We start from the raw sequence: 12623 nt of genomic DNA on the forward strand, positions 1-12623 counted from the left end.
ATTGAGTTGCACTCCCCTTTTGTCCTCAGAACAGCCTCAATTCGTCAGGGCATGGACTCTACAAGGTGTTGAAAGCGTTTCACAGGGATGCTGGCCCATGTTGACTCCAATACTTCCCACAGTTGTGTCAAGTTGGCTGGATGTCCTTTGGGTGGTGGACCATTCTTGATAACAAGGGAAACTGTTGACATCCGGCGCCGACAGAGATGGCCGCCTCGCTTCGCGTTCTCAGGAAATTATGCAGTATTTTGTTTTTTTATGTATTATTTTTTACACTGTTACCCCAGGAAATCTTAAGTCTTATTACATACAGCCTGGAGGAACTATTGGATATAAGAGCAACGCCAACTTATCAACATTACGACCAGGAATACGACTTTCCCGAAGCGGATCCTCTGTTTGGTCCATCACCCAGGACAAAGGATCGGATCCCAGCTGGCGACCCAAAACAACGGCACTGCAGAAGGGGCAGACAGAGCGGTCTTCTGGTCAGGCTCCGTAGACAGACACATCGCCCACCGCTCCCGAGTATACTACTAGCCAACGTCCAGTCTCTTGACAACAAGGTAGACGAAATCCGAGCAAGGGTTGCCTTCCAGAGAGACATCAGAGATTGTAACATTCTCTGTTTCACGGAAACATGGCTCACTCGGGATAAGTTGTCAGAGTCGGTACAGCCACCCGGTTTCTTCACGCATCACGCCGACAGAAACAAGCATCTTTCTGGTAAGAAGAAGGGCGGGGGGTATGCCTTATGATTAACGAGTCGTGGTGTGATCATAACAACATACAGGAACTCAAGTCCTTTTGTCCATCTGACCTATAATTCCTTACAATCAAATGCCAACCGCATTATCTACCAAGAGAATTCTCTTAGATTATAATCACAGTCGTGTACATCCCCCCCAATCAGACACCTCGACGGCCCTGAAAGAACTTCATTGGACTCTATGTAAACTGGAAACCACATATCCTGAGGCTGCATTTGTTGTAGCTGGGGATTTTAACAAGGCTAATCTGAAAACAAGGCTCCCTACATTTTATCAGCATATCGAATGCGTGACCCGAGCTGGGAAAATTCTGGATCATTGTTACTCTAACTTCCGCGACGCATACAAAGCCATCCCTCGCCCTCCTTCCGGCAAATCTGACCATGACTCCATTTTGTTGCTCCCAGTCTATAGACAGAAACTAAAACAGGAAACGCCCGTGCTCAGGTCTGTTCAACGCTGGTCCGACCAATCTGATTCCACGCTTCAAGATGACTTTGATCACGTGGACTGAGATATGTTCCGGATAGTGTCAAACAACAACATTGATGTATACGCTGATTCGATGAGCGAGTTTATTAGAAAGTGCATCGGTGATGTTGTACCAACAGCGACTATTAAAACCTTCCCCAACCAAAAACCGTGGATTAATGGCAGCATTCGTGCAAAACTGAAAGCGCGAACCACTGCTTTTAATAAGGGCAAGGCGACTGGAAACATGACCAAATACAAACAGTGTACCTATACTCTCCGCAAGGCAATCAAACAAGCCCTAGCGTCAGTATAGAGACAAAGTAGAGTCGCAATTCAATGGCTCAGACACGAGAGGAATGTGGCAGGTTCTACAGTCAATCACGTACTACAAAAAGAAAACCATCCCCGTCGCGGACCCAGATGTCTTGCTCCCAGACAAACTAAACAACTTCTTAGCTCACTTTGAGGACAATACAGTGCCACTGACATGGCCAGCTACCAAAACCTGCGGACTCTCCTTCACCGCACCCAACGTGAGTAAAACAATTAAACGTGTTAACCCTCCCAAGGCTGCTGGCCCAGACAGCATCCCTAGCCGCGTCCTCGGAGCATGCGCAGACCAGCTGGCTGGTGTGTTTACGGACATATTCAATCAATCCCTATCCCAGTCTGCTGTTCCTACATGCTTCAAGAGGGCCACCATTGTTCCTGTTCCCAAGACAGCTAAGGTAACTGAGTTAAAAGACTACCGTTGCGCCTGGCACCTACTACCATACCCGTTCAAAGGCAATTAAATATTTTGTCTTGCCCATTCAACCTCTGAATGGAATACATACATAATCCATGTCTCAATTGTCTCAAGGCTTAAACATCCTTCTTTAACCTGTCTCCTCCCCTTCATCTACACTGATTGAAGTGGATTTAGCAGGTAAAATCAATAAGGGATCATAGCTTTCACCTGGTCAATCTATGTCATGGAATGTTTTGTACAGTGTATAGTACAATTAAAATAATGTATGTGGACTGGGTACAGTATGCAATAACATGTCGATACATTTGAATGAACATCATTGAAATCTTATGTTCCCCATGTGTTTCCATGGCGTTGTGTTGGTCAGGATGGCAGGTTGATTTCTGGGGGCCAGTTGATGTACGTGGATGGACACAATCTGGCAGGATTCTCACAAGAAAGGTAGATAGCGTTCTAACTTTCAGGTCCTTTTTCAGTCCTATGGCTATGTGAAACTTAAAAAATATATATATTATAATAATTGTTGTGACTCAACAGGTTGCCAAGCAGGGGGCAGCATACCATGGTCTGGCTGACCTGCTTGATGAACCACCTTCAGTAACAACTAGATACAAGTAGAGGAACTTCAGTAGCAACTATAGGTACAAGCAGAACAAGAATAAAAGGCAACATTTCTATTGCATTAGCTTTTTCCCCCCTGAACAGTCCCTCAACAAAGGTGTAATGATCTAAGATCAAAGACAATTTGTATTTTCGATTCAGCTAATTGCATTTCATGGACTCCCATCAATCAGTAGTCGTTTTCCACAATGAAAAACGGTAGAGACCTTATAGACCTTATAGCTGGTGACATTCTCATGGATCTCTACGGGTTCCGAGATGATCTAGATCTAACCAACTGGTTTATGATTCCCTCAGCATTGGATGGTAGTGGCCCTGCTAAGCCCAACGGTAAGACCCTGATCCTGTATGAGGGTATGGTGCAGAGCCCTGGTCCTTCAGGACTATGGGGTAATAACCTTCACCATGGAGGGAACAGAACACAGAGAGAACAGGCCCTGCTGAAGAACAGACAGCTGAAATGTTCCAGCCCCAACATGATTAGTGAGTCTACCAATAGTGTTGCTCTTGAAAATCGACTAACAATTCATTTAATGGGATAATTGCAGTCTTCTCATGGGTCGCATGTGAGGTAAATATAATACGCAGTCTGTATATCTGTATTGATAACCTACAATTGATCTTCTCAATAACATTTGTGGGTTATTGATTGGTTGTAATGCAGAGTCCAGCAGGACATCAGAGGTGATGCAGCCCCTGAGAATCTCACATTCAAGGAGCACCAACGTCTCTTATCCCTCGGATCAAGTAGTATTTTACTGGGTGACTTTTACTTCAGTCATGTTATATTAAGGTATCTTTACAGCTGGATACTTTGTTTACCTGGAATGTTTCCTTATTGTAGGCTACTACCACTTTAAGTCTTAATCTTTACTACACTGTTCAGCACATGACCTCACATGTGAATCCATAAAGAGATGTGTGGGGGCTGGCTTAAGAGGGTGTGAACAATGCTGAACGTGTATAGACAAAGTAGAGCTCTCCAGTAGGTTTACCAAAACATTCAAAGGCCATTTTCTCAAAAGTGAGTTTACAAGTGTATCAACTTCCAAAGTAGAATTACTTTCCCATTGTTCCTCAAAAATGCAGTGTATGATATACCATTTTGTAGCGGAGTCTCTACTTTTTACCAATGTAAAAAACCCAATTTCAAATGTTGCTACATAAGACCAAATCCAGGTGGTGAGTCACAAATGCTTATTGCATGAGTGTTGTTTAATTGAACTCAATCAAAACTTAGGTAGGTCAATTAATGCATTTTTGTAATAAATTAATGGTTATTTTTGGCAAAATTTACAACAGCAATAAAATGTGTTTTATAAAGCCCATTTTACATCAGCAGTTGACACAAAGTGCATTATAGATACCCAGCCTAAAACTCCAAAGAGTAAGCAATGCAGAGGCACAGCGGTCATGGTTAACATTATAGATGTACCGTATTCTTCCCATACAACTCAGGACACCTTCCTAGAGTTAAATATAGTCACTCCTAAAAAAATACATGTGTAGTTCCAAACCTGAGTAGCAGCTTTAAAGAAGAAATACAGCTACAATATATAAAATGTGGGCCCTTTTCAAATTTGGCCACTTCAATTGATCAAGTTATAGATGTGTACAGTACAGGTATACAAGTTGATTTCCCCTTTAAAATTATTTAAACGTAAAATATTTAAACAAACAAAGTTATTTAATGCGCTGGTAAAACTGCACCACTGCTTTCTCCTGGTCGTGTGTCTCAATAGAGCCGTGACGTAGTCTTCTGATCTCATTGATGGCTGAGATGCCTGAGATCTTCCTGGTCTTCACCAGATAGCAGGCCAACATGGTCCCTGTCCTCCCATGGCCATGCATACAGTGAACAGCTACACCCTACAGCAGAGAGAAATACATGTGGTTGACTACATAGATAAAGAAGGCAGAAGGCTGTGTGTTAATATACATCAATGGTTGACAATAATTAAACAGTGTACATTTTGACTGTGACCATTGCGAACTCAGTGGTCAATGTTTGTTTGGTTTCATGTGTCAGAACAGAAGGAAGTCCTCTGATGTATTAGCTGAATAATGGCTAATTGAACCCTTACCTCGCCTTTAGCGTTCGATTCCTCCACAATAGACAGAAACCTCTGAATTTGTTCTGGAGTTGGTGGGGTGAAGTCTATTATATTGATGTGGTGTAGTTTCACTCCTGGGACGGTATCATAGTTGGGAGGTTTTTTCTCACACAAGCAGACCAGGTGTTGAATGCCATTGTCCAGAAGGTATTGGTAGTGGGCAGTCATTCGGGGAAGAGCCAGTCCTGCCAACTTTTTAGGTTCGACCCAAGAGAAATTGGGGGGTGGACTACAGGCCATGGCAAAGTCAATCTGAAATACTGTGAAATGTAGAGATTGTTTTACCATTCAATAATCTCATATTCACAGCAAGTCACAATGTGCATTCAGATGCCACCCAATCAAAATTAAGGAAAATACTAAAATAAGCCAATTGCTGTGTTAACGTTACTACGGTGAAACTGTTTGGCCTCAGTTTTGTGTAGTATTTAGGAAAGATGACTGAAATCTGGCCTAGTTGAATTGTACTCCACTGGGAGATCGCATGATACTTGAACAAGGTTTATTATAAACAAACGGTTGGTATAACTAGCTAGCTAAAGATTTCCCCTTTCATCTGTGACTTTGACACTTCAACCCACTCAAAAGCAGCTAGTTAGTAGTAGCTACTAGTTGAGTTAGTTAAATATATCCATGAACGTCCATGACAAACGGTGGGCGTCAACTCCGTGTACAAAAAAAGATGATAAACTAACGTTTGTTATATTGCCAAAAGTCCAAATGTAATATAAAGTTTGCTTGCTAGCTATCTCTACGTGAAGTTTATAAAATAGGTTGTTAGCTAGCATGCTACTGGCACCTGTCAATTCATTCATACAACGCAATACACTTATTTACTTACATTCAGTATTCTTTTCTGAAGAAATCCTTGTATAAAAACGTCAGATCTGGTGTGAAAAGATTTTGTAGCTAGCTAAACGACTAAAGTTAGGGTGTGGTGGGTGATGTTCTGTTAAACAGGGGAACCTTAAACACCAAAGAACACAACCTACACTGGAGCTTAATCCGTCTTTAGAACGATGACGTCAAAGATTTGTAAAGGGCGGTGAACAATAAAATATATATACACTAGACAATATTCTGGGGGCACTGGTTTGAAGCCACTGCACCTCCATCTTGGCACTGTACATAAGTTACTGTACAGAAATGCATTTATAATGTCTACATTTGTTTTTGACACGTTTATTATATTACAGACACCTTAATGCATACATTTACATTACATTTAAGTCATTTAGCAGACGCTCTTATCCAGAGCGACTTACAAATTGGAAAGTTCATACATATTCATTCTGGTCCCCTGTGGGGAATGAACCCACAACCCTGGCGTTGCAAGCGCCATGCTCTACCAACTGAGCCACATGGGACCAGTGCATACAGTGCATACAGAACTAAACATACAAATAAAATCCTTAAAGTATAATTTGTTGAAAGTACTAATGTTACTGTCCCCACTACACCAACAAAAATACTTAAATACATGTAATTTTGTCCGTGAAACATTTAATTGAAATAATGTATAATTCCATAAATTCCTACAGAGGACTGCTTCTTCTGAGGAGTGCCAATATGGTCTCATCAGTGGCTTTAAAGCCTCTCATTGGCCAATACAAAGCTTCTGCAATCTAGGCTTTATATACATCATTGGTTGGGACCAGATAGAGCGAGTAGAGCTATGGCTGGAAGTGCCTTTTTGTCGTTAGGAGAGCATTTTAGCAAACTCTAACCCCTTTCCTAACCTTAAACTAAGTCTCCTAACCCACCACAGTAATTATTATAACCTGCTGCGTAAATTCTTCTAACCTGCTATGAAAAGTCAATTCTGGTCGTAGATGTACACCTTATAGTCAGAACCTTTTTATTGACATACCTTGCCAACGTCGCGGCGGAAGTCATTGTTTTTCATTGGACCGTTGCGGCAGAGAGATTGCAGTAAGGGTCTGGAGCTGGCCTCCAACTGCCACCTTAGCGGCATCATACAGGTCCCAGTGTCCAATTTCTATCTAAGAACAGTCACTTTAATAACTCTACCTACATGTACATATTACCTCAATGACCTCGACTAACCGGTGCACATTGGTACCCCCTGCATTTTTTCTCGCTATTGTTAATTTGCTCTTTAATTAGTCCCGTGTGGCTCAGTTGGTAGAGCATGGCGCTTGCAACGCCAGGGTTGTGGGTTCATTCCCCACGGGGGGACCAGGATGAAAATGTATGAACTTTCCAATTTGTAAGTCGCTCTGGATAAGAGCGTCTGCTAAATGATGTAATTATTTGTTACTTTTATTTATTTTCTTTTTTTGGGAGTATTTTTCTTAAAACTGAATTGTTGGTTAAGGGCTTGTAAGTAAGCATTGCACTGTCAGGTCTACATCTGTTGTTTTCGGTGCATGTGACAAATAACATTTGATTTAAGTGAGCATGAATAAATGAATGAATAAAAAAAAAAAAAAGGGGAAAAAAAATGAAATAAATAAATAATTGTAACGTCTTTTTGTGACCACCATATGACCGAATGGTCATAATTGTGAGCTCTATCTGACCTGGTCATAATTCTGACCACTATATTATGTGCTATATTATGTTGCCAACTGGTTATAGTTAAGACCTCCTCATAACCTGGTAATGACCACCTGACTACAGCGTATTAGCTACAGTAAAAAGTATTGCAGCGGATACAGTTGGATATTGAACATATGGTTCATTACATTTCTATCTGTTTCCATAGTCACCAATTAAAGTTTAAATCTGCAAAATAATCTTACATTTAAAAAAGATAGCAAAACAATAGCAAGCAATAGCAAAACAAAATCTACATTACAATATTTTTGCACATCTGCATACAGTAATTGATTCATAATTCACCCATAGAGTGAGTGACACAGAGTATATAAAGGCCCATTGTTTTATTTCATTAATGAATAATATGAGTGGTATGATGAGGTAGATCCTCATCAAGGACCTCTGAGGCCAGAAGACAATCTGGAGCTTAGTGGCCCCCTTGAAGAGGGGTGTGATTGGTCAGATCTGCAGTGAAGAATCAGCGCAGTGAAGAGAATCAGCGCAGTGAAGAGAGTCAGCGCAGTGAAGAGAGTCAGCGCAGTGAAGAGAATCAGTGCAGTGAAGAGAATCAGCGCAGTGAAGAGAGTCACCGCAGTGAAGAGAGCCAGCGCAGTGAAGAGAATCAGCGCAGTGAAGAGAATCAGCGCAGTGAAGAGAATCAGCGCAGTGAAGAGAGTCACCGCAGTGAAGAGAGCCAGCGCAGTGAAGAGAATCAGCGCAGTGAAGAGAATCAGCGCAGTGAAGAGAGTCAGCGCAGTGAAGAGAATCAGCGCAGTGAAGAGAGTCAGCGCAGTGAAGAGAATCAGCGCAGTGAAGAGAGTCAGCGCAGTGAAGAGAATCAGCGCAGTGAAGAGAGTCAGCGCAGTGAAGAGAGTCAGCGCAGTGAAGAGAGTCAGCGCAGTGAAGGGAATCAGCGCAGTGAAGAGAATCAGCGCAGTGAAGAGAATCAGCACAGTGAAGAGAGTCAGCGCAGTGAAGAGAGTCAGCGCAGTGAAGAGACAGGCGCAGTGAAGAGAGTCAGTGCAGTGAAGAGAATCAGCGCAGTGAAGAGAGTCAGCGCAGTGAAGAGAATCAGCGCAGTGAAGAGAGTCAGCGCAGTGAAGAGAATCAGCGCAGTGAAGAGAATCAGTGCAGTGAAGAGAATCAGCACAGTGAAGAGAATCAGCGCAGTGAAGAGAGTCAGCGCAGTGAAGAGAGTCAGCGCAGTGAAGAGAATCAGCGCAGTGAAGAGAGTCAGCGCAGTGAAGAGAATCAGCGCAGTGAAGAGAGTCAGCGCAGTGAAGAGAATCAGCGCAGTGAGAGAGTCAGCGCAGTGAAGAGAATCAGCGCAGTGAAGAGAGTCAGCGCAGTGAAGAGAATCAGCGCAGTGAAGAGAGTCAGCGCAGTGAAGAGAGTCAGCGCAGTGAAGAGAGTCAGCGCAGTGAAGGGAATCAGCGCAGTGAAGAGAATCAGCGCAGTGAAGAGAATCAGCATAGTGAAGAGAGTCAGCGCAGTGAAGAGAATCAGCGCAGTGAAGAGAGTCAGCGCAGTGAAGAGAGTCAGCGCAGTGAAGAGAATCAGCGCAGTGAAGAGAGTCAGCGCAGTGAAGAGAATCAGCGCAGTGAAGAGAGTCAGCGCAGTGAAGAGAATCAGCGCAGTGAAGAGAATCAGTGCAGTGAAGAGAATCAGCACAGTGAAGAGAATCAGCGCAGTGAAGAGAGTCAGCGCAGTGAAGAGAGTCAGCGCAGTGAAGAGAATCAGCGCAGTGAAGAGAGTCAGCGCAGTGAAGAGAATCAGCGCAGTGAAGAGAGTCAGCGCAGTGAAGAGAATCAGCGCAGTGAGAGAGTCAGCGCAGTGAAGAGAATCAGCGCAGTGAAGAGAGTCAGCGCATTACAAATGTATCAATTTGAGATTTTAAAAGAAAACGAGAAAAGGACATTCCTGAAGAAACTTTGTGAACTCAGCTACCTAAAAGTATTTCCATGGTACATGTTGAAGAAGTTTGTGGCAGTTATCGCTTAGAGATGCTTTCAAAAAAAGAGCAACTTGCTCATATAAATACTTTGCATCCTCAGGGGCATATTTTAGGACTTTACAGACGGCCCACAACACATCAACCTCCTGAGATTTCTGGCTTTTCTTGACACTTACTGTAAGGATAAAAAGAGAAAAAATGAATTATCGGTTGGCATAATGTGGGCATGCAGGACACAACAGAACAGTAATGCACAGTAAAATATCTTTAACAGTCAGAATCTATTAAAAATGTCTGATTGTCTATGTCAACGGTTCACATTTCCTTACCAACTACAAACATGCACAGGCATGTTTGCTCCTCCTATGTCCCTTCATTATTGAAGTGGGACATCATTTCATTAAATCATCAATCTGAAACATTTTATGAGGATATCAAAATTAGACAGTAGTTGGATTATGTTTGTTTTTTTACTCATCTCTAAATGGTCAAGTTTAGCTTAATCCTAATACATGTGGTAACATGTTAAAAACTTTTATAAACACACCGCTCCATAATCCAGAGGTCCCCTCATTTGAGGACAGCTTGGCAGTCTTAGAAAATGAAAGGTAAATGCAAAAATTCAAGTATGTGCAAAAAGGCAATAAAATATTATATTTTTCAAAAGTTATGTGCCTGTAATATCATTCCTGCAACAAACATTGTTAGTAATGGGTGTATTTGGCAAATATCTTAATCTTCTCTGGGAGAATGAGCAAGCGTAAAATGGAAGAAACTTTCTCAAGGGTTTTGCACCTGAAAAAAAAGTTCAAATAGGTTTTTATTTGCTTCACAAATGTATATTATTAAAACAGTGATTTCAATTGGATCTACTTACACTACATTCTTAGAATAAAGGGTTCCAAATGTTTTTTTCGGCTGTCCCCATATGATAACCCTTTTTTTGGTTCCAGGTAGAACCTTTTATAGAAAGGGTTCTAGATTGAAGCAAAAATGCTTCTTCAAAGGGTTCACCTATGTGGACAGCCGATTAATCCTTTTAGGTTCTAAATAGCACCTTTTTTTCTAAGAATGTAAGATCAGGCAATCATAGGCAGCTGAATAGCATGTCTCTTGGGGAAAGTCTCAGTGAAAAACACATTCATGATAATCAGCATTGCTATTACAAACCTAGCTCTTACAAAGCTGGTTAGTAGGAATCAATACACATTACATATCACATTATTAAACATATGGAAAAAATCACTTTTTGCACACAAAACTTACTGTCCATGACTATGGATTTAAGGAGGGGTAGTTCTGCTCTCTCAATTCCCTGGGATGTGGCAGAATAGATCACTGGTAACTTAGTGGGTGGCCAAGCACTGCTTTAGAGGACATGCATTAGGCCATTGACATGTTCCAGGAACTGTAAATACAGAGACCATTACCATTACCTAAGTTCTTTACTAAATTAGACTTAGCCTAGCAAGTACATTGACTATGTTGCCCCTCAGCAATCTGGGAGTCAGGCAGACATACGGAGAGAGATAGAGAGACAGCAACATAGGCTATTTTCATTTCTCAGTCAGCAGGCTGATTAACTTCTGTACTCCTTCCCTTTTGTTACCTTTCCTGCATCGCCTCCAGACCGTAGTCGGGACGGCTCAGGCCAGGGAGCCTTCACTTGCTAGCTCCAGGGCCAGAGCAATTTACGGATGCTCTGGGGTAATTTCCACACACACACGCGCACACACACACACACATAGCTACAACAGGTAAACATTTAAACTTACCATATCCATGGAGGATTAGCCAAATAGCTGATGTTAGCTAGCTAAAGTTGGCCAGCTAAGTTAGCTAGCTAGCAAATCTTTGCTTGACTTTCTTCTCCTCAACAAACCACCACTTTATTTACAAAAGTAAAACAAGAATGCTACCACTTAGCAGTCAAATATTTTTGAAGTATTTTGTGTAAATTTTTTATGCACATTTGTATTCCACAAAAACAACACATAGTTAAAATTATTAGAGCATTTGTTATGAACGAGCACATGTAATCCTGGGCCAAAATATATCTCTCTGTTACAGTATTCAGAGGACTGACTAATGTTATTATGTCCATGTTTGGTCTCTATCTGACACTTGTTCACTGAGGATAACTCTGATAGCTTTATGGATGTATTGTTATCTCACACTTGTTCACTGAGGATAACTCTGATAGCTTTATGGATGTATTGCTATCTGACACTTGTTCACTGAGGATAACTCTGATAGCTTTATGGATGTATTGCTATCTGACACTTGTTCACTGAGGATAACTCTGATAGCTTTATGGATGTATTGTTATCTGAAACTTGTTCAATGAGGATAACTCTGATAGCTTTATGGATGTATTGTTATCTGAAACTTGTTCACAGAGTGTAACGGAATTCTTCGTCCTCCTCTGACGAGGAGTAAGAAATGTCGGACCAAGATGCAGCGTGGTGAGTATCCATTTTAATAGGAATACTTGAAACAAACAAAATAACGAATAAACAAACAAAGACGAAACAGTCCCGTAAAGTGACAACACAAACTCAGGAACAATCACCCACAACCCACAATACAAAACAGACTACCTAAATATGGCTCCCAATCAGAGACAACGACAAACAACTGCCTCTGATTGAGAACCATATCGGGCCAAACACATAGAAATAGACAAACTAGACAAACAACATAGAATGCCCACTCAGATCACACCCTGACCAAACAAAACATAGAAACATACAAAGCAAACTATGGTCAGGGCGTGACACTGAGGATAACTCTGATAGGATAACTCTGATAGCTTTATGGATGTATTGCGTCTATGGTTACTTGTATCTGAACAGGTGAACTCTGAATTGCTCTTTTTTTTGTTTTTATTTAACCTTTATTTAACTAGGCAAGTCAGTTAACAGCAAATTCTTATTTACAATGATGGCCTACCAAAAGGCAAAAGCATCCTGCAGGGACGGGGGCTGGGATTCAAAATCAATTAAATAAAATAAAAAAAATAATAAAATAATAAATAGGCTTATTGCTGTGTTAACGTTGCTACAATGAAAATGTATGGCCTCGTGGAAGTGTAGGATTTTGGACAGATTACTGAGTCTAGGCCTAAATGAGTTGCCCTGCACTCCACTGGGAGAGAGCATGATACTTGGACAAAGACTAACAAACGGCTGGTATAACTAGCTAGCTAAAGGTTTCGTCTTTCATCTGTGACTTGGACACACTTCAACCAACTCAAAAGCAGCTAACGTTAGTTAGTAGGTAACGTTACTACTTAGCTAGTTAGCTTATAAAGATTTTATATAGCTAGTTATCTCTGCTAATAATGAACTAGTTAGCTAAAGAAATCCACACAGTAA

The 12623-nt window shown here is 41.4% G+C and overlaps 1 protein-coding gene and 1 long non-coding RNA gene across 2 annotated transcripts; one reads left to right on the plus strand and one right to left on the minus strand.

The window, feature by feature from the left end:
• Positions 1-943: 943 nt before the first annotated feature.
• On the plus strand, positions 944-3710 carry LOC129813188 (uncharacterized). The gene is made up of 3 exons (XR_008753130.1): positions 944-1972; positions 2363-2436; positions 2533-3710. It is a non-coding gene; the product is annotated as an uncharacterized LOC129813188 (long non-coding RNA).
• An 86-nt stretch (positions 3711-3796) lies between these two features.
• Positions 3797-4970, minus strand: dusp23b (dual specificity phosphatase 23b). The gene is made up of 2 exons (XM_055865453.1): positions 4701-4970; positions 3797-4485 (listed from the first exon to the last, which is right to left on the minus strand). Exons 1-2 carry the CDS (start codon positions 4968-4970, stop codon positions 4300-4302), a joined length of 456 nt encoding a protein of 151 aa, XP_055721428.1. The 3' UTR covers positions 3797-4299.
• Positions 4971-12623: the final 7653 nt, after the last annotated feature.

Source organism: Salvelinus fontinalis, chromosome 16 (assembly GCF_029448725.1).
Source record: "Salvelinus fontinalis isolate EN_2023a chromosome 16, ASM2944872v1, whole genome shotgun sequence".
Classification (NCBI taxonomy): domain Eukaryota; kingdom Metazoa; phylum Chordata; class Actinopteri; order Salmoniformes; family Salmonidae; genus Salvelinus; species Salvelinus fontinalis.